Below are 23665 nucleotides of genomic sequence, written 5' to 3' on the forward strand. Positions count from 1 at the left end.
TTATTGTCATTGTATCACTATCCAGAATGAGACTGACCATTCATTGTTTTCCCCCACTATTGTCTGTGATTGTTTATGTAAATGTTGGTAACTTGTTTGATTCAGCCTTTAAGACCTTGAGTAAAACATCTCTATGTTGTAACAATGAGTTATGGTGATTTGAACATGCTTGTACCCATATTCTATATAATGCATTTTATTTGTGTATCACCATGCATCCTAAACTGAAAAAGATCCTGGTGTGCTAGCTGCATGTGCAGATAACAGCACTTTAAAACCCCACTGACTGTGGAGAAAGCTGTAATAATACCATTCTTCCTCTGATGAAAAATGACCATTGAAAAGACATGAAAGGATTTGTATGACGGCAAACTGAATGAAATGGCAATCATTGAGCACTCCTGATGAATATGCCAATCAATCTCATTCATATTCATTCCACTTTAAAACACACATAATACCCCACTGTCTCTGCTGATATCTGTCCTGAAAATAATAGTGATGAATAAAAATATAAACTCCTGCCTGCCATGTTAAATTGTCACTCTTTAAACCGCATTTCCTATGGAAACTAAAGTAGTGGGAGGATATTCAGAGCTTAAAGCCTTAATCGTGAAGATGACCTGTAATTTCCAGTGTTCAGTCTTGAATCTGAACAGTCTTTTGCTCTGCCTCTTAGCTCTTCTGAGCAGCAGTCCTGTTGGATCAGCACAAAGGGAATGGAGAATCTGTTTGGACATCTACTTGTAAAATTGTTAATAATAGTAATAATAGGCAGGCAAAGAAGCTTCACAAAACCTGAGACATCCTATTCAGCACAGAGCAGCAGCAGACATGGTATTATGTGGTTTTAAAGTCATCCTTGAGTTATATCCTTCTCTGCCATCCACACTCTGTTGTTCATTTAGTCAGGTTTGGGGCATTTATTGTTGGTGTTTTTGTACTATTCTCTATTTTTGTTGGCCCACACAGTCGGCCAACTATCAACAACAATTGCTCTGCCAGTGTATAGAGAAATATCTAACATGGTTTTTGTCATATTTTTCTATTGATGTACTCCATTTTGAGGTGCTTGTGTGAAGCCATAAAAGTGAACTGAAGAAGGGACTACTGCTGAGAGACTACAAAATAAGACAATCAGTGTCGGTTTTGTAGACAGCTATGAATTATGTGTTGGTCACTTCAGTTTGAAATACAGTTGGTTTTGGTTTCTTTTTTTATACAGTATGTTGCTAGTCGGCGGTTACCGCAAATGCAGTGAACCCTTTGTTAGCCGCATTACTTTGTGCTGGCCCGTGGCCGTTTACCTTATCCTCCCATGGTCCCATGATCGTAAGTACAGAGGATTATAGCAGAGAGAGCATTGCTGCTTTGTGGAGGTTTGAATGTTAAGGCATCCGCATGCTTCCCATCTGAAACAGTTCAGAACAGTTTGTGCATATATTATGACATTTTGTGACGTTTTTGTTCGTTTTGGTCTTCGGTGATTGGTAAATTGTAGGGATTCTTTAATGACGTGTTAGTTGTCATTCAATAAGAGATTAATCGTTTCCATGAAGAAAAAAAAAATTACTTGAGAAATACTGCACCAAACATCTTAGTTAGGTGTAAAATTGCACGACTAAGATCTCTTTGACAAAAATGTAAAAATGAATGACAGATTTCTTGAGTTATTTTAGACTTTTGAGGAAATGTATACTGGCTACGGCGTCTCAAGATGGACAAACGGTACTATTCACGCTTTGTTCTTGTTGTTCAAGCGAAGGTCTTTTAAAGGAGTATGCGAGCACACTCGTTGGGTTCTCGGCTAGGCGCCAACCGAACCGAAGCATGCGAAAGTCTTTAGTTTGAGAAAGTTTGCTAACAGAGCTGCATTATGTAGCCTACACACTTGAAGAATGCATTTCCTTTGGCTCAGAAACACATTGTAGACAATATGAAAACTAAAGCCAGACATCTGATCAGTCTCTGAAGAAGCCTGAGGATAAGGGCAAATCAAACGAGTTTGAGAAGCCAAACAGAGAAGGCAAACAGAGGACCCACTGTCTGAGAAACAAAGACAACACCAAGCTAACCGCAGGGCCAGGCAAACTGTGCTGACTCCAGACTGTGCACTCTGCTTTGTCTTTATGTACAGTATGGTAATAGTATGCCAGTTCTGCTTCAGTATATGGGGAATAATAATGCATCATCATCACTCTTAAGCTGTTAGCGAGCACAAGGGGCCCTTTTTATTTCACAAATCATGAGTCCCATCATGCATGGCAAAGAGCTGTAATCCCACGTAGAACCAGAGAACGAAGAATTGAGAAAGGGAGAGATCCTAATTACAGCATGTAGAGAAACATGGTCGGTGCAGACTAGATACTAAACGAGCCATGGTGGATTGGCATAGTGGAATTAGGGCACATACCTTTGTCTAAGATACCATAGCAAACCATAACTTATGTTTCTGACAGACAGATAAAAGCAGACAGACAGACAATGCTGACTGTTGATTAATTGTATGTGTGTTGAGTATTAGTCAGCCTCCTAACCACCAGGGCCTTAAGATGAGTCATGAAAGCTGTTTTCTTGTCAATTTAACCATGTTGAAATTGGTCTGGAAGAGTGTATATGAAAATCAAATGTAAATAAGGATCAGATTGTCCCTTTACGTATCCACCGTAACCAAATACATCATTATCAAATTGAGCAACGTCACTCTGGTAACTAGGACAAGGTTGTTTAGACTTTAAGCTGAACAAAAATACATTCAACACAGATTTGTTTGACTTCTTACAATACCAGATCAAATATTGCCTACATCAGCTCTTCTTTTATAATGAATTGTGTGGATTAAGCATGTCGGCAGACCTAAGGGTTCTTATCAAGAAGGAAAAAAGGAAATGAAACCACTCGAAGTATCACACACCAAAGGCAATCAGCGGGTCCAAATCCTCAAATAGAATTCAGCAGTGTCTGTTGCTTTGAGTTAGAGGGAAGATATCAAAATGAATGTGAAAGATAAGGCGTGGAGCATCTCGATAAGGCATGCATGCCATCTGACCATCACAGTGCTGTGTGTTTATCTGTACTTTCCCTCGCCGGGCGCAGATTAAGCTCAGTCAGGACCCGGGCAGCCCTCTGTCATACTGATTTCCTATTGACATCTACCCTGGCAATGTGCTGTATGTTTGCTAAGGTAAAGATAGGGGATGTTTGCTTTGTTTACAGTGTTTTAAATCAAAGGGAATTAATGTAAATTAATGCATGTGTTTACCGTATAACTACTTGGGCTCTCGGTTGTTATCTGTGTGTTTGATGTTGTAAATACCCGCCCCTGCTTCCCTTAACCTGTTCCTTACAATGAATTCACTCATGATTTATTTTGCACCGGCTTTAAGTGAAGTGAAATAACAAACAACTGACTCTATATTTGGGCGTTTTCACACAGTTTTGAGCTATAGTTCAAATCGGTTAGAATAGTTTGATTATTTGTATTTTTTTCACTTGGTCCGGTTGGTTTCACATTTCTAAATGTCAAACAAACAAAAATTCCTAAACAAAACCACGTGCCCATGCAAGTAATTCGTTCTTTGGACAAAAATGTTCATGTTAAATCCATCCATGATTATTATAAAGATTCATTTTTGTTTCCCAATCTTCATATTACTTTTACTTTGGTTTTCCAACATCATGCGGGAGGAAACAGCGCAATTGCCGCTCTAACTGCGAAGTGAATATGCTATATTCAGTAGCCTATATTCCCGGTATAGCCCCCGTCTGCATTGGATGTGCTCCTAAATGCATCAACTCTCACAATGTTTCAAAGATATCAAATTATGCTCGCAGTTAACAAACTTATATGACTGCGCAACTCTGTTTTTTTTTTCCTGTGTTTGGTCTGGACTGCGTTCTCACCTGCAAAGAACCACACCACCACTATATGAATTGAATTGGACCGAGACCACCCTTTTTGAACGAACCACGGTGCTTTGTTTAGTGCGTAGACCAGTCCAAACGACCGAACTAGGGGGATAAACGCACCAGAGTTCGGAAAAAAACGCTCCAAACCAATTTGGTATGAAAGCCCCCTTAGTCGCTGTTCAGCCAGACACAGAAAAAAAACACTTGTGTGAAGAGAAGAGTGGCATTTTACAGAGTAATTACACACTGTTACGCAATTAATGTGATCTATGCCGAAACGTTGCATGTATGGTTATTAGAATATTTGAAATATTCTAATCTTTCTCTGTCATATTTTGTCTGTTTCAGATTTCAGTATGGGAAGGGCTTGGTGATCTACCCAGAGATAGGGGACAAGCTGGACATTATCTGCCCAAAGGCAGACATGGGGCGGCCATATGAGTTTTACAAACTGTACCTGGTGAAGAAGGACCAGGCAGACCAGTGCAGCACGGTCATGGACCCCAATGTGTTGGTCAACTGCAATAAACCTGAGAAGGACATCAAATTCACCATCAAGTTTCAGGAGTTCAGTCCAAACTACATGGGCCTGGAGTTCAAAAAGAACATCAACTACTTCATCACATGTGAGTATCTGGCATTTTACCTTACTGGTTTATCTTATTTTACACCATCTATAAACATTTTATTTATGCTTACAAATTACAACACAATTGTTCATGGATTGTTCATAGTTTAAAGGAATAGTTCGGGATTTTTGAAATGAGGCTATTTATCTACTTCCCCAGAGTCCGATGAACTTGTGGATACCATTTTTATGACTGAGTGCAGTTTGAAGTAAGGTGCTAACTAGTGCTAATGCAATTGCTAACTAGAGTTAGTGCAATGACTGGATGTCTATGGGTATCCATGTTAGCAGATACCCATAGACTTCCAGTCATTACGCTAGTGCTAGCTAGCATTGGCTCACGAAACTATCTCTAACTTCCTTCATAGTAGACACATAAAACTCTGACACTGGGGAAGAAGATAAGGGTCATCCTTGCCAAAATCCCGAAGTATCCCTTTAATACAGTCCTGACATGGAATACAAACGATTCAAAAGGCACTTAAATGCAATGAGGCTTTTCCTTAATCTACAATTTAGAAATGGGTATTGCAGTGCTGCGATAAAATCAAACAGTTGTATTTTCCATGGGCTTAACGTTCCATAGTATGCAACATATAGAAGAGGTACTGTACTTACTTGTGCCTTTTACTTGGAATGAAAGCTTATAAAATATTTGCTGTGCAGCATGTAACTTTCTGAAAGAGACCTGTCTAGTACCACTGAATTGATTATCCTGCTGAGCCTGAAATCATTACAGCTCACATTAACCTCCCTCGGCCCCCCATAAACATTTTCTTAAGGTCGTCTGAATATAATGTATGTTGAATAAAAGCCTTATCAAGTAGTCCTTGGTCAGGAATGCCTCAGCAGCCTTGATATCATTTTGACCCATTGTGTTTAAGTACAGCCACTACTAGCCTAGCTCTCCCTGCTCAGCGCGACTCTAAACGCAGTGGCGTTTCTGAGTTTTCTGAGGCAAAATCGTTTCTGTCAGATCCGGTCAGTTGCAATAACACTAAAACTCAGTGGCAGAGGGGTCAGCTCCAGTCAAGCAGGCCTGATTTGTTCTGTTACACATCGCTGAGCCGAGCCCATTGGCTCTGACATCCTAACACCAGCACATAATCGACTTCAACTGACTCCACAGGCCCAAGGCTGCTTTTCTTTAACCCTCTAATCCACATGGTATGTCTTTAGATAATCACTGGTGGCTGGCTGGGGAAGGTACTCTGCTATTGTCCTATCCTCTCAGAGATCTAGCATTAGAACATCAATGACACCATAATGTCCAGTCTCACTAATGTCTTCCAACCTAACGTGAATGACCCATCAAAACATTCTGAATGACTGGTGAAGCATGAACAAAAAGAAAAGGCTTGCAGTTTTGATGCTTCCCTGTGAGGAAAGCAAACATATTGCATATTTGCCACAAACCGATTACATTTTCGACTATCCTTGAAAGTAATCAGTATATTTTCCTCATGTTCTTTAGTCTTGTTCCAAAAGAACGATTTATGTGGTTTCACGACTAAATGGGCCACATTTATCAAAACGTGTGCACACTGAATGTGTAAGAGATGTCCCAGCATCACATGTACAATATGTTGGATCAGGTATCCAGTATATTTTTGGCATCCATTTGATAAACAGTGCCTCTTTTTTTTGTTTAAACTCCCTTGATATAGGGGAAATGAGCTCAAGTGCTTGTTTAATTACTGAACTCTGTAGCTTTCTGAGTAGTGATGGATTAGTGATGAAGACGAGAGGCGAGGCAGAGTGCACTCTACACTGCTGATTCAATTGTTTCCTCATAAATCAAAGTATGGTTTAATAAAACGCAGGATGTCTATTGCCAAGAGTGCTGCTGTCAGTGTGAGTCTCTCTGAGATCTTACTGACTTTGTGTCTTTGATGATCTGATCAATAGTGGTCAACTTCTACGTTTCAAAACATTAAGAACACCTTCCTAATATTGAGTTGCTCACCCCCCCTTGGGTGGTGGACACTTTTGAGCATGAAAATCACAGCAGCGTTGCAGTTCTTGATACAAACCTCCTACTACCATACCACATTCAAATGCACTTAAATATTTTGTTTTACCCACTCACCATCTGAATGGCACACATACACAATCCAAGTCTCAATTGTCTCAAGCCTTAACAATCCTTCTTTAACCAGTCTCCTCCCCTTAATCTACACTGATTGAAGTGGATTTTACAAGTAATATCAATAAGAAATCATAGCTTTCACCTGGATTCACCTGGTCAGTCTATATCATGGAAAGAGCAGGTGTCCTTAATGTTTTGTACACTCAGTGTATGTCAGACACAGACATTAAATAAAATATATATGTTCGTAAGCCATTGACAATATAATATATTGTACAATATGTCCATATTAGAACATATGTAATTCGTTTACTTGTTGGTGTATTGAAACCTCATTTTCAGAAAATTGGCAGAGATCCTAGGGGTTACATTTAGAGTGTACCAAGGGCGTATAAAAGCTGTTTTATGGGTCCAAGTAGTTTTTATGACATTAGGGAAAATAAAGTGCCTCAAAGAGTTTTCCCGTTGAGGTCAGATCTTTGTTTCCTTTGACTCAAAACAACTGACCATGAACATTCCTCAGACAGTACAGATTAATCATACACTATTTTCAATTGGTATGCCAAATTGTCTCAATCTAACTCTGTGATAACAATTTTTCAATTAGGTATCACTCGACTGATAAGATTAAACTTCCCTGGCACTATAATATTGTCTCGAGGCAATGGGGCACTGCTGGTCCAGCTTTGTGTGCACTTTAACTCTCTCTCTCTCAGAATAACTGTTGCTTTATGACAAACTGTACTTCTTTTACTGATCTGTGGCAGAGAAACCGTAATGCTTCATCAAAGATTTGTGTACTGCTCATAAACATCATCAGACCAGAGATAATGCCTCTAATTAGCTCCAGTGATTGGTGGAGAATACAGTACACAGAGAAGGCTAGCATTAACTTTTTAACTCCCTCTCTCTCCTAAGAATAAAAATATATGCCCTGGCATACAGGGCCGGCATTATGGGTGGGCCTTAGGGGGCTTGGCCCGCCCTACCTCCTTGCCCATCCAAGTAAAATATAGAAATATATTTATAATTTATTTATATCAGAGACACATGCCGACAGACAGACACATCAATCTCAGATAAAGCATCCGAGCGAGCGAAACAATGCCCCTCTGTCTCTGTATGTGTAGCCCATGTATCTGATGCCATACTCTTTTTGACCAGACAGCATCAGATACATGGGCTACATATAGTAAGACAGAGTGGCGCTGTTGCGCTCGCTCCGATGCTTTCTCCGGTGAGATAGTTTAAGCAGAGAGGAAGAGATGAAGCGAAAGGGGCTCACTCTTGCCAAAATCTGTCCAGAATATTCCCAGTGCGTTTCTATGGGCTTACTATGCAGACCTAAACTTGTCACCTGCATTCTCGCCTTTGTGACAACAACTCCTATTGTTAGGGCGGAGACATGAGCATCTCGTCATTATATACAGATCTCTGGTTTCAAGCAGTCTCTTGCGAATTGGAAAGGAAAGTTGGCGGATGCACAGTGCACTGTTCAGATGCTGGCTTCACCTAAAATAAATGTATGTTTTGCTAATATTATATCATTACTCCTAACTAAAAAAATTCTAAGTACTTCACCAGAGAGCATGACTTAGCCACAGAGGATCACTAGCTTCTTAAAATTTCTTTGCTGTGGATTGTTTCAAATAACAAACGCATAGAGCTACAGTGCCTTCAGAAAGTATTCACACCCTTTGACTTTTTCAACATTTTGTTGTGTTAGACTGAATTTAAAATGGATTTAAGTGAGGTTTTCAGTCATTCCCAAACCTGCGACCAAAAACAAGCTACACACAGTATGGGCAGTACCAAAACAAGTAATCTAATATATTTAACATTCTATTGGTTGCAAGAATTCTGTATAATAATTAAAATGTAAAAACATTTTGTGTATCAGTTCATAAACCATGTGCCATGGAAATGGTACATCGGAAATCTCCTCCAAACTGTATGGTGCAGCTATACATTTTTTGGTCCTTAAATGAAACTGGTATACTTTTTTATTTATCACAATTTTAATGCAGGGCCGACAGACAAGTTCCTTACCTTCTCCCCTTTCCACTTGCCTCCTCCATTTTTTCAGTAATGATGCAATCAGTTGGTTATAATTTTGGTTAGAGCAGACATTTCTATATATATTTGTTTACTGCATGTCTGGCATACCAGTCCTATTTTTTTATATAACGTTTTTTTTTTAATCAATAACTATATTTCAGTATTTCATTTTTCCTAATATTTGTTCTGTCTTTTCTGGTGGATTAAATTGAAATTGCAACCAGCTTTCTATGGCTTGTTTTTAAAAAATAGCAATATTTTGGAGATTTCATTTTCAAATAACCGAAAGTGAGAGGTTGTACTAATCTGCTAGAGAACCAGTTCGGATTTAAATCTAGTTTATGTATGACTGAAGCCTTTAGTGAGAGGTCCAATGCTTTAATATTTAATCATTTCTGCCCTCTGAATTACATTTTACATTTTTGTCATTTAGCAGACGCTCTTATCCAGAGCGACTTACAGTAGTGAATGCATACATTTCATACTTTCTTTTCTCCGTTCCCCCGAATTCATATTAAAGTGACAATGCCAGAGAAGCCGGTGTTTGAAGGATACGTCTCGGGCCAGCAAACCGTGCCAATATTAGAGGTCGACCGATTAATCGGAATGGCCAATTAATTAGGGACGATTTCAAGTTATCATAACAATCGGTAATCAGTATTTTTGGCCACCGATTTGCCGATTTTTTTTTTTTAATATATATATATATATATATATATATATATTTTTTACACCTTTATTTAACTAGGCAAATCAGATTAAGAACACATTCTTATTTTCAATGACGGCCTAGGAACGGGGGTTAACTGCCTTGTTCAGGGGGGATTCGGGGATTAATTTTTGCAACCTTCCGGTTACTAGTCCATCGCTCTAACCACCTGCCTTACATTGCACTCCACGAGGAGCCTGCATTGCAGGCTGACTACCTGTTACGTGAGGGCAGCAAGAAGCCAAGGTAAGTTGCTAGCTAGCATTAAACTTATAAAAAACGATCAATCTTAACATAATCACTAGTTAACTACACATGGTTGATGATATTACTAGTTTATCTAACGTGTCCTGCGTTGCATATAATCAATGCGGTGCCTGTTAATTTCTCTTCGAATCACAGCCTACTTCGACAAACGGGTGATGATTTAACAAGCGCATTTGCGAAAAAAGCACTGTCCTTGCATCAATGTACCTAACCATAAACATCAATGCCTTTCTTTAAAATCAATACACAAGTATATATTTTTAAACCTGCATATTTAGTTAATATTGGCTGCTAACATGAATTTGTGTCACTTCTCTTGCGTTCCGTGCAAGCAGTCAGGGTATATACAGCAGTTTGGGCCGCCTGGCTCATTGCGAACTGTGTGAAGTCCATTTATTCCTAACAAAGGCCGTAATTAATTTGCCAGAATTGTACATAATTATGACATAACATTGAAGGTTGTGCAATGTAACAGGAATATTTAGACTTAGGGATGCCACCCATTAGATAAAATACGGAACGTTTCCGTATTTCACTGAAATAATAAACTTTTCGTTTTCGATATGATAGTTTCAGGATTCGACCATATTAATGACCAAAGGCTCGTATTTCTGTGTGTTATTATGTTATAATTAAGTCTATGATTTGATATTTGATAGAGCAGTCTGACTGAGCGATGGTAGGCAGCAGCAGGCTCGTAAGCATTCATTCAAACAGCACCTTCGTGCGTTTTTCCAGCAGCTCTTCACAATTCTTCAAGCATTGCGCTGTTTATGACTTCAAGCCTATCATCCCCTGAGATTAGGCTGGTGTAACCCATGTGAAATGGCTAGCTAGTTAGCGGGTGCGTGCTAATAGCGTTTCAAACATCACTCGCTCTGAGACTTGGGAGTGGTTGTTCCCCTTGTTCTACATGGGTAACGCTGCTTCAAGGGTGGCTGTTGTCGATGTGTTCCTGGTTCGAGCCCAGGTAGGAGCGAGGAGAGGGACGGAAGCTATGCTGTTACACTGGCAATACTAAAGTGCCTATAAGAACATCCAATAGTCAAAGGTATATGAAATACAAATCGTATAGAGAGAAATAGTCCTATAATAACTACAACTTAAAACTTCTTACCTGGGAATATTGAAGACTCATGTTAAAAGGAACCACCAGCTTTCATATGTTCTCATGTTCTGAGCAAGGAACTTATTAAACGTTAGCTTTTTTACATGGCACATATTGCACTTTTACTTTCTTCTCCTACACTTTGTTTTTGCATTATTTAAACCAAATTGAACATGACTCATTATTTATTTGAGGCTAAATTGATAGTATTTATGTATTGTATTAAGTTAAAATAAGTGTTAATTCGGTATTGTTGTAATTGTCATTATTACAAATTAACGAAAACAATCGGCCGATTAATCGGCAGCGGGGGTTTCTGCACCCCAATTAATCGGTATCGGTATCGGCGTTGAAAAATCATAATCGGTCGACCTCTAGCCAATATATCATCCATTGTCCTTTCCAAGGTAGCCACATTAGACAAGATGTTGCTAACTTTCTATAAAAATGCATTGTAGTGAGATCATTTCTTTCTTTCGGGATATGAATACAGAGAATGTTCACATCACCGTCTGACTATTTTATTGGTAAAATACACGGTAATGTAAAAGTATATAATTTCTTCATTGTATTTTGTTTGGAGTGCTCCATGTGAACAATGAGCATGTATCTGGTGTATCTGTTCTGATAATGTTGAGGGAGAGCTGTGTGTGAGCATGCATAGAAGTACCTGACCTGCTGCGTGCAAATGTAGGAAAATGCCCTTCTGGGGATGTCTGATTTCTGTTTGTCTTAACTCACCACATCCACCACTTATAACCTGAGCTACTCAGTCATTTTTCTTCACCTCACACAGTAGCCTAAGTCAATGGAGTCTGTTTTTTAACATCCATTGCGAATTATAATAGTTCCTCACCGGCCTTGATAATCACCAAGCCTCAGTGTGAAAGAGCAAAACATCATGATCTGATGATCCCATATATCCAGTGGAAATGCCATGAAATAAAGTACCTGACATTTTTTCCCTTGCTCAAAAATAGTTCTCTGTCTTGAGCTCACTGGCGCTGGAAACTGAGGGCCCGGAATAGGCTAGTTGATACAATGTTACAAGTTCGCTAGCTACAGCTTTGGGCCACACCCAGTTGATTGATTTGATACAATGTTGCACTTTACTAGCGATAGCTCAAGTCAAGACAGATTAAAAGGGAGGAAGAAAGGCAGAGAAGAGAGATGAATGTGATTGAAAGTACCTGAATGTATCAGGATATTTTCTGTTTTTAATTGTTGGCTTTAGACCTACAGTGCATTCGGAAAGTATTCAGACCCCTTCCCCTTTTCTACATTTTGTAAAGTTACAGCCTTATTCTAAAATGGATTAAATAAAAAAAATCCACATCAATCTACACACAATACCCCATAATGACAAAGCGCAAACAGGATCTTAGAAATGTTTGCAAATATAAGTCTTATTTCTATAATTTCTTATTTCTATATTTCTATAATTTTTCAGACCCTTTTCAGCCAGTGCCCTTTCTTGAACCCAGTGGAACATCTCTGGAGAGACCTGAAAATAGAGAGGCTTGAGAGGATGATTTTTTTAAACCTTTATTTAGTTAGAACAAATTCTTATTTTCAATGACAGCCTAGGAACAGTGGGTAGTTAACCTGCCTTGTTCAGGGGCAGAACGACAGATTTGTTTTACCTTCTCAGCTCGGGGATTCGATCTTCCAACCTTTCGGTTACAAGTCCAACACTCTAACCACTAGGCTACCTGCTCTGCTATCTGCAGAGAAGAATGGGAGAAACTCCCCAAATACAGGTGTGCAAAGCTTGTAGCGTCATACCCAAGAAGACTCGAGGCTGTAATCGCTGCCAAAGGTGATTCAACAAAGTTCTGAGTAAAGGGTCTGAATACTTATGTAAACATGATATTTCAGTTTTTATTATGAATAAAAAAACTGTTTTTGCTTTGTCATTATGGGTTATTGTGTGTAGATTGGCCAGGTGGGAAAAAACTATGTAATTACTTTAGAATAAGGCTGTAACATAACAAAATTTATAAAAAGTCAAGGGTTCTGAATACTTTCTGAATGTACTGTATGTATTTTACTTAGTCTATAGGCCAATGCATCATCAACTATCTCGGAGTTCCATGCGCTCATTTCTTTAGCTGCCAATAGATCACAGTTTATCAGTGTCCATATGGCAGAGGCTGGTGCTCTCCTTTAGTTGAATTTTTACTTTTAGATTTTTATCATTTTAGTTCTGATTTTTATGATTAAACGCCTGACAATGATTTTGAAAAAACAAAAAACTTTATTCATGAAATGAAACAGTTCCACGAAAATGCACATATGAAACTACCTGGCATGCAGATCAGTATAAATTGATCAATTGTAAGCTTCCCCAAACATGAAACTCACACGCCGCTTATGGTCTTTACTGTAACACCCTTTCAAAAAATGTCCCGTGTAAAAAAAAAAAAAAAACATGCCCGCGTATGGAAATCAAATGCCCGACCAACTGATTCGTTGGCATAGTTCCCTCATGTTTACACTGACATGGAGAGGATTATCTTTGTTGACTGTATGCACACTGGTATAGTTTGTGCACATGTTGTGTGTTGGGAGTCAGTTCTCGCGCTGGCTGCACTGCATAGTTCAGCCCCATAATAAACAGAGTGACTGTGGTGGCCTGTGCTGGTCACCTACGCCCTCCCCCTGTGGTGTGGATCTTTTCCCATGTGCCCCTGTGCAGAGGGTCATCGAGTCTCAGCAGGAGGGGTGTCAGTAATAACCCACTGATGTCAACTCCAACCTGACCACCATTTGGCATCAGGGCCACAGAACTGCAGGAGAAAGAAACAGACATACTGGAGTGATTATACTCCCAGAGAAGAAAACAATCCTCCAAACAAAAATCCATCTTAGCATGGAGTTCTTCCATGCTATTTATCTTGTTCTCTTTTCAGAAGACAACATATCCCCTGCTATGAATGATGTGTATGTCTATGTACAGTAGGTTATTTGTTGGGAGAGGGATCATTTTTGTTAGCCTGCACTAAACCAGTCTGGCTGTGTTGTCAGCTGCACACTGATTCCTTGAAACCCGCCATGCCTGATGGTGACGCATTTTGACAGCTGCCACTCCAGTTGGGACGGGGGATCAGGGATTTTTGTCTGTATGTGTGTGGGGGGGTTCGGGGGTGCTTGATCACATACAGTATGTAAGTCTGCATGCGTATGTGTTTTTTTTGTCCATGTGTGTGTTCATACGTGCGTGTGTGTGTGTGTGTGTGTGTTGGGTGGGCTGTTGGCAGGAAATGGACATAATCCACTAAATGTCTCTGGAAACTGAGCTGATTGGCACCACAGCCTGAATTTCCATCCAGTGTATTGCAGGGGCAGACGAGGACATTTGTGCAAGAAAAGCTGAGTAAGGAGATGCTACAAGATGATATAAACAATACATTTTTTAACTGTACTGCCCTATAAAGGCAAAACACAGTAACTATGTAATTATTGTTACTGCAAAATCTGAATTCGAAGTCTTTTTCCATCTAGACAGACAGTCATTTCTGATATTCCATGATATATTCTGATCAACTGGCTCATTCTTGTCTCAGGAAACTAAATACCACACTAATCAGATTACAACAGATCAAAGATTTTCCTTTGTAGGGCAGTGTAGTATACATACATTTTACATTACATTTGAGTAATTTAGCAGACGTTCTAATACAGTGCGATTTAAAGTGCATTCATCGTAAAATAGCTAGGTGAGACAATCAAACATCAGTCATAGTAAGTACATTTATTCTCAAAGTAGCTATCAACAAAGTCAGTGCTGGTAAGAAAAGATAACACACCATGTGTAAGTTCAATAAAGGCAAATGTTTTTCATGAGAGGTATTGTGGAAGAAATACATGAAGATTTTCAAAGAATGATAGATTTGAACAAATTACATGAAATAATGAGTACCATTTCAAGCAAACAAACTGTTTTAATGTTTTTCAGCATTCAAATGTGACTAGTTGTCCCATTATGTCTCCCGAGTCATTTCATCTGGCCCATGCTGTTACAGCAAAACACAACAAAGCCTTTGCAGGCAGCGTCTTTCAGGAGGTGTTGCTTCCATGGCTCTCCCACACCATGTGTAGTGCATTTGCTTCTCCCATAATCTCCCTCTGCTCGATTCAGCTCATAAAGCACTGCGTCTGCAGAATTCACTGTAGCTTTGAAAATCTTCAATCCTGGGCCCGATAACAATTAAACTCTTTCATCGTGTTCCGCTAGCATCATTTCTCACTGACATAACTTCTCTAAAATGTTACAGTGGGAACCTTGATTATAGGACTCGCAACATTGGAATGCATTTCACAAAAATTACACTTCAAGCGGAACATCACTGATGCATAGTCATTGGTTCAACACGCTGACTAGTCAAATCTTACTTGTGTATCCAGTTAACTGGTCTCTGTTACTGGTCAAGGTCGCTAACTGAGCTTGACTGAAAAGCCTTCCTCTAGTAATTCAAACGGATGTGAAACACAAACACAGCCAAACAGCTGCTCAGGCATTACTCCATCTTTATGACCGACTGCACCGATCTGTCCGATCGTATATTCCCCATGTTCCCTCTCTTCTATTGTCCTGATTCCTCTTGATTTTTCTCTGCTACCTTCCATGCCCGGCGTTAACCGCCTCTGGAGGTCTCCTTCATATCAGGTTAATCAGGAAGCAGGCAGAGAGCTGCAGGAGCCTTGTCACTGAGGAGGATGGAATCACAGTGTAATTGGGCCAGATATAGCAACGTTTCCCCCTGAGCACAGTGGATGCAGGAGGGGAATGGGGAGATTTGTCATGGAGGCTCCCTCGGACAGCTGACTCTCTAATCTTCAGCACAGCCCCAGGAATGATGTCATCTGCCGCGCTCCATCTTACCTTTTGACACACCATGGCATCTCCATCATCTACGAGTCGGTTTAAGACCTTCCAATTAGTTGCACACGAGTCGAGATGCACCAGGAGAGAAACAACTGGGCCAGTATTCATACGCATACAGTGCGGACTCCCATGGAAGAATATGCAGAATGTTTATTTTGTGAAACTTGTGGTTATGTGTCAGGTCGCATACAGTGTAGTAACCGTGATTTGGCTCATAATGAATCTGGCGTCAAATGAATTGTCTTTGCTTTTAATTTTTTAAAGTGTAAATCTGGAAAGTAACATGCCTGAGCATAAAGAAAAATAAAAAAGGGTCTGGTATTGTCTAAGAGAAGATAATGTGAAAAACATGATCCTGGAAACTTTAGTGTCATCCTCTCTAGAGAAGTATTACAAATCTGGAACAGACTGAAAAATGAAGATCAGGAAATGTACAGTTGAAAGGTTCTCTTTTTATCACTAGTTCAACTGGTCCCTGGATACCCCTAATGGTTTGTTTCATCAGGAATAGGTCCACATTTTCAATTGAGAAGGCATAATGAAAAATGTAAGGCCTATCAAGTTTATTGTGTTGCACATATCACAACAATGGCGCTGGAGTGTAGAACCTTTGCTCATGGCTTAGTTATCTAGGGCAGCATTTCCGCTGCACTACACAGCTGATTCAAATAATCAAAGCTTGATGATGAGTTGATTATTTAAATCAGCTGTGTAGTTTGGGAAACGCTAATCTAGGGCCTGGTTTATTCTAAAAGAGCCTCTGATTATTTATTGATAGTCGTCGCTGGCCTAGACTGCACCTTGAGGGTGAGATCGGAGCCCTTCCGGAGCTGACTACAATGCATAAGGAAGTTGAATAGCCGGTCACTTTGGAATAAAGAAGATATGATTCTGATTTTGAGGACATATCCCTGGCTTTGATGTACCACAGTGCAGCCACAGCTTTTGAAGCCGGCCTGAGCAAACATTTTTCATATGCCACAGATGAAAAATGATAATTACCAGGTTCATTTTTTGTTTCGTAGTGGCTGCCGTGTCAGAGGGATCACGTTTCCCTGAGGTGGGGACCAAGGGGCTTTCCACAGTGGTCGCTAGTATAGTGTGAAGAACATCCTATTCAGAGGTTTATTCAAATGATGTGAGGTGGTGACTAAACTCCTAAATCTCTGTGTGACCCACAGTGTCAAAGGCTTGAGTTATTGACTGAAGCAGTGTGTGGTGAATAAACTGAAAATAGAAATCAGTCGTAGAGGAGTCTGTGACATGAAACGCCTTAAGGTAAAGGAGTCAGTTGTCCCATAAAAGGTAGTGTGAAAACGTTTAAAAGTGTGTTACATAGTAATGTACTGTATATCTACTGTATCTGCATTTTCTGGTTTTTGTAGACTTGTTTACTGCCTTGATGTGAACGTAATGAGCGCTTAGGTTACAAGGAGCATATTAATTGTTCGCTCTGCAGACAACACATTTAATCGCAGGCTTTGGAGTTCCAACAAAGCATATGCTTTAGATTTTTTATCTAATTAACTAGGGGCTGTCGAGATCGTAGGCAAAGCTTTCCTTTTGTTTCTTGGTAAATATCCAATCTTAGCTCATTTTATTTAAAGTTTTTATTAACTTCTTACAAAGGGCCCAATCAGCAAGCTACTTTCAATATGATTTACTAGTCTGTATATCAGTTCACAGAGGATTAAATATTGTTTTAGATAAATACTTTTAATCTCTTCTCACCTTTCTCTTTTGTAGGGGTGGAAATGAGAATGAACTTGTGTAACTTTTTTATGAGATTCCTGTGGGGAGCTGTGGAGATGATTAAAGTTGACCTTTGCCTCCTCAGAGTGTAGCTGTTTTTTCAGTCATTGGTCAGCCTCTGCTTATTCAAACACTGAACCATCTGAGTCCCCACATGGATCAGATCCTCCACCTGTTGCCATAGCAATATCCCTAAGGTAGTCACCTTGACCTTTGGGAGCCATAGAGTGAGGCATGATGGGATGTAGTGATGTGTTATGTAGGGTAATGAGTACGCTCCCTGTGCGTACAGCAGAAACTAAGACTAATTTAACACCAATTAATGCTTTCAGGGACTTTCTCACGTCCCTGAGGAGGGATTGTAGTTAAGTTGATGCTCTTTCAGAAATCTCGCAGTGTAAGATCAAGCTTGCAGTTCCAACGAACTGTCCTACAATCCTGGATCATGATTTTTTGCCATTTAAATAAAATTGCTTGGACAAGTCTTAGAACACGCTCCACCATTGTAAATGGTAGGTTACACTGCACTATTTTGGAATAATCTAATTTTGAATAATAGTGGACTTTTTAATCAGACATTTGAAAATGATTGCAGAAGTTGTGTTCACTTATACACTGAGTGTATAAAACATGAATGACATAGATTGACTAGGTGAAGCGACAGTATGATCCTTTATCGATGTCACTTGTTAAATCCACTTCAATCAGTGTAGATGAAGGGGAAGAGACAGGTTAAATAAGGATTTTTAGGCCTTGAGACAATTGAGACATGGATTGTGTATGTGTACCTTTCAGAGGGTGAATGGGAAAGACAAAATATTTACGTGCCTTTTGAATGGGGTATGGTAGTAGATGCCAGGCGCCCCGGTTTGTGTCAAGAACTGCAACGCTGCTGGCTTTTTCACACTCAAGTTTCCCGTGTGTCAACAATGGTCCACCACCCAAAGGACGTCCAGCCAACTTGACACAACTGTGTGAAGCATTGGAGTCAACATGGGCCAGAATCCCTGTGGAATGCTTTCGACACCTTGTAGAGTCCATGCCACTATGAATTGATGCTGTTCTGAGAGCAAAAGGGGTGCAACTCAATATTAGGAAGGTGTTTTTAATTTGTTGTACACTCAGTGTATATCATTAAAATAAATGAGAGATATCATAATCAGACCAGAGAAAATTGTTGCTGCCAATGGGATTTTTAGCTGGATGTGAAAGCCCTCTTTTGTAAACCATCCATCTTAGTCCTGGCCAAAGGATCGGTAGTTGTGGAAATTATTTCTTGTGGTAGGGTTTCATAAGTCACTGTTGACTTTAACCATGCCTCAATCGATGAAATCAGAAGGGCACTATGAAAAGGTCGGTGTTGGTACTGTCAGATCCATCATAGACAGGGAGTGCAGTGAGGAAAACAGGGCACGCCCCAATCTACTGCCATTTGTCTTGGCTGAGACATCAGAGACCGGGAGGAAGGTTTGTTGGGAGGATGTTTTTCCTCCACAATATTGTTGCTCTTTAATAAATACATGTGGTAATATGGAATTTGCTAGTCGCTCTGAATTTTTTTATTTCCAACGCCTCTCCACAGGCCCTTTGTCACATCCTGACCAGTAAAAGGGGTTATTTGTTATTGTAGTTTGGTCAGGGTGTTTCGGGGTTTTTGGTTTATGTTCTATGTTTTCTATTTCTATGTGGGTTTTCTAGTTTTTCTATTTCTATGTTAGTTTTGGGAACGACCTCCAATTAGAAGCAGCTGGTTGTCGTTGCTTCTAATTGGAGGCCATATTTAAGTGGGTTTATTTTCTCTTGTGTTTGTGGGTGGTTGTTCCATGTATAGTCTATGTACCTTACAGGACTGGTTTTTCGGCATTCTTTTGTTCAGTGTTCATTTCTTTAATAAATCAAGACGATGATTCACATCCCCGCTGCAGTTTGGTCCGATCATTACATTTTGAGTCATTGTCCTGTTGAAAAACAAATGATAGTCCCACTAAGCGCAAACCAGATGGGATGGCTTATCGCTGCAGAATGCTGTGGTAGCCATGCTGGTTAAGTGCGCCTTGACTTCTAAATAAATCAACAACCGTGTCAACAGCAAAGCACCCCCACTCCGTCACACCTCCTCCTCCATGCTTCACGGTGGGAACCACAAATGCAGAGATCATCCGTTCACATACTCTGCATCTCACAAAAAATCCCCAAATCTCACAATTGGACTCATCAGACCAAAGGACAGATTTCCACCGTTCTAATGTCCATTGCTCGTGTTTCTTGGCCCAAGCAAGCCTCTTATTCTTATTGGTGACCTTTAGTAGTGGTTTCTTTGCAGCAATTCAACCATGAATGCTTGATTCACGCAGTCTCCTCTGAACAGTTGAGGTTGAGATGTGTCTGTTACTTGAACTTTGTGACGCAGTAATTTGGGCTGTAATCTGAGATGCAATTAACTCTAATAAAGTTATCCTCTGCAGCAGAGGTAACTCTGGGTCTTCCTTTCCTGGAAGACCCAGAGGGCTATCTTGTGTATACCACCGCTACCTTGTCACAACATAAGTGATTGGTTCAAACGCATTAAGAAGGAAAGAAATTCCACATATTAGCTTTTAACCTTTTCACACGTACCAACACATGGTTGTGATCATTCTACAATGGTCCCTGTAGCATACGATCAAACCGGTGTGATTAGAACGCTTATTTAGAACGCTTTTATAGAACGGCCATTTTCGAATGACGCAACAATCAGCATTTGAGCTGGCCACACATTTTTCAGAAACCTTTTGCACAATGGTGTTTTTTTTTTTTTTGCACAGTCCTTACAAAGTTATGTCCAGAATGTGAGCAGTTTATTTTTGGATGCAATGTTCAGACATTCACAGAAGTATCTACAGCATAACACAATCATCCAAACCAGAAAAATGTAGGCTACATTTGTCCTAGCGCTAACTGAGGAAAGATTGACGTAACATAAGCGGTCATATTTGTATAACTCTCGCTGACAAACTACAATATGAATTAGCTAATTGAAATTACTATTTATAATTAATCACATCACGGGTGAGCTCACCATTGATCAAAATAATTGAGTTAAACACTCTAGAAATTGAAAGTAATTCGACAATGGGTAGTTTCTGCGCACTGCCATGCTTTTTGCCCCTCACAGAAACCAAAGATAATAAGAGGAGACAAGATGAGTTTGGTCTGTTTATAGTTTGCATGTTCAAGGGAGGGTGTCGTCCACCATCGTTCACATCCCACCATTCCTTTCCGGAGGTTTACTCAAAAAATGAGTGAACCCTTACTCACCTCATTTTGTTATAACATCTTTGGTCCAACAGACGATTACGTGAAACCCAGAATGCATTGTTTGTCAACAAACATGGCTACACACAGCTGGAATTAGCTTAGATTATCAAAATCAGTACAACCTTCAAAAAAGTATTTTACACACATAATATGTGCCCATTACAATCTATGCAAGAATCGGAATGCATGCAAACAATTGGGAAGTGCCTGGGGAATTTTGTCCGGGTCAGAAATGTCCCAAAAATGAATTGTCCGCAAAAGTAAAAAGGACTATTTTTTTGTGAATGAATGAGGAGGTGGAACACACCTCAATTCAAACTGTTCTTAAAAACTTGTTAGAAAATCATTTGAAATTGAAGTTGAAACAGCCTATAAATAAAAACAGGCTGCGTGCCTTGGTTTGAGGGCAGCGCGGATTAAATGTACTGTTGCATAACAATCACATTCTGGAATGGAGAGAACATTCTAACATCACATGCATAAAAAAAACTAACGCTGGGGTGACCGTTAGAGTTATTTGGAACTCACGCATGAAAGGGTTAACAAGGCACACCTGTTAATTGAAATGCATTCCAGGTGACTACTTCATGAAGCTGGTTGAGAGAATGCCAAGAGTGTGCAAATCTGTCATCAAGGCAAAGGGTGGCCACTTTGAAGAATCTCAAATATATCAAATATATTTTGATTTGTTTAACACTTTTTTGGTTAATACATGATTCCATATGTTATTTCATAGTTGTGATGTCTTCACTATTATTCTACAATGTAGAAAATGGTAAAAAAAAAAAAACACTTGGATGAGTAGGTGTGTCTAAACTTTTGACTGGTACTGTATGTATATATATATATATATAATATATATATATATATATATGTGTGTGTGTGTGTGTGTGTGTGTGTGTGTGTGTGTGTGTGTGTGTGTGTGTGTGTATATGTGTGTGTGTGTGTGTATATATATGTGTGTGTATATATATATGTGTGTGTATATGTGTGTATATATATATATGTGTGTGTATATGTGTGTATATGTGTATATAGATATATATATATATATATGTGTGTATATGTGTATATAGATATATATATTTTGCTACTGCTCGACTAAAGACATTTCGGTCGACCAACAGCCTATCACCAAACAATCGACCAGTTTACTAAATGGGATCAGCCCTAGCAGCTACTTTATCCTTTAAAATGCGCTGTTTTATTAGAAATAGAAAACATGGGGAAAATGAAAAACAAATGTGAAACATATCTATCACGCCCACCCAACACGCACAACCAAGTGCACATGTACATACACACACCTACAAACCATGTAATGTAGGTTATATACACCTTGTATTAATTCCCTATACAGTTTGGGAGCAGCTCCATCTTGTCCAGTGTATAAGGGCCTGATAAGGTTTGCAATATCTGCCTCTGTGTCCCACTGCTATCTCATTGCACCGTTTGCACCGATGCATAAATTATCCAGGCATCTATTGGATTTTAGGAGGCTGTTTAGTCCCAGTGCTGTCAATCCTGTACCGAATGGATGGTGAGACTTTAGAGAGCAAGTTAAGATGCCGTTTTTCTCCTTTAAACAGCCATTACTTTAACATAAATAAAATATAAGGAGATAGTCAGGACCACTGCTGGGAGGCTGTGAAATGGTATTGGTCGTGTACACATATTTTGCAAATGTTATAGCAGGTGTATGTTCCTAGCCCCAACAGTGCAGTAATACCTGTCAAAACAATCCACGCGAAGAAATATAGAAATATTTGAACGAGCAATGTCAGAGTTCGGAAAATAAATATAAACACTGCATGTACAAAACAGTAGGAACACCTTCCTAATATTGAGTTGCAACCCATTTTGCCCTCAGAACTGCCTCAATTTGTCTGGGCATGGACTCTACAAGGTGTCGAAAGCATTCCACAGGGATGCTGGCCCATGTTGTCTCCAATGCTTCCCACCGTTGTGTCAAGCTGGCTGGATGTTCTTTGGGTGGAGTCCCATTCTTGATACACACGGGAAACTGTTGAGTGTGAAAAACCCAGAAGCGTTGCAGTTCTTGACACTCAAACCAGTGCACCTGGCACGTACTACCATACCCCATTCAAAGGCACTTAAATCTTTTGTCTTGGCCACTCACCCACTGAATGGCACACTTGCGCAATTAATGTCTCATGGCTTAAAAATCCTTCTTTAACCAGTCTCATCCCCTTAATCTACACTGATTTTGAAGTGGATTTAACAAGTGACCTCAATAAGGAATAATAGCTTTCACCTGGATTCACCTGGTCAGTCTGTCATGCAAAGACACTCATTGTATGTATAGGTAAAGTCCTAAGTGTATGTACATCTTAGCCAAATACATTTAAACTCAGTTTTTCACAATTCCTGACATTTAATCCAAGTAAAAATTCCCTGTTTTAGGTCAGTTAGGATCACCACTTTATTTTAAGAATGTGAAATGTCAGAATAATAGTAGAGAGATTTATTTAAGCATTTATTTCTTTCATCACATTCCCAGTGGGTCATGAGTTTACATACATTCAATTAGTATTTGGTAGCATTGCCTTTAAATTGTTTAACTTGGGTCAAACGTTTCGATTAGCCTTCCACAAGCTTCCCACAAAGCTTCCCATAAATTGGGTGAATTTTGGCGTATTCCTCCTGACAGAGCTGGTGTAACTGAGTCAGGTTTCTAGGCCTCCTTGCTCGCACACGCTTTTTCAGTTCTGCCCACACATTTTCTAAAGAATTGAGGTCAGGGCTTTGAGATGGCCATTCCAATACCTTGACTTTGTTGTCCTTAGGCCATTTTGCCACAACTTTGTAAGTATGCTTGTTTTTTTTTTCTGAGGTCTTGGCTGATGTCTTTTGATTTTCCCATGATGTCAAGCAAAGAGGCACTGAATTTGAAGGTAGGCCTTGAAATACATCCACAGGTACACCTCCAATTGACTCAA

At 39.6% G+C, this 23665-nt stretch overlaps 1 protein-coding gene across 1 annotated transcript in view; it reads left to right on the forward strand.

Moving 5' to 3' along the window:
* The window catches only part of LOC106603306 (ephrin-B1), an 81091-nt gene that overhangs the window by 36589 nt on the left and 20837 nt on the right, over positions 1–23665 (forward strand). The window contains exon 2 of the mRNA XM_014196820.3: positions 4258–4535. Within this exon, the coding sequence (XP_014052295.1) occupies positions 4258–4535 (278 nt within the window). The remainder of the gene's footprint in view (positions 1–4257; positions 4536–23665) is intronic.

Source organism: Salmo salar, chromosome 04 (genome assembly GCF_965601325.2).
Source record: "Salmo salar chromosome 04, fSalSal1, whole genome shotgun sequence".
In the NCBI taxonomy this organism is placed as follows: Eukaryota; Metazoa; Chordata; class Actinopteri; order Salmoniformes; family Salmonidae; genus Salmo; species Salmo salar.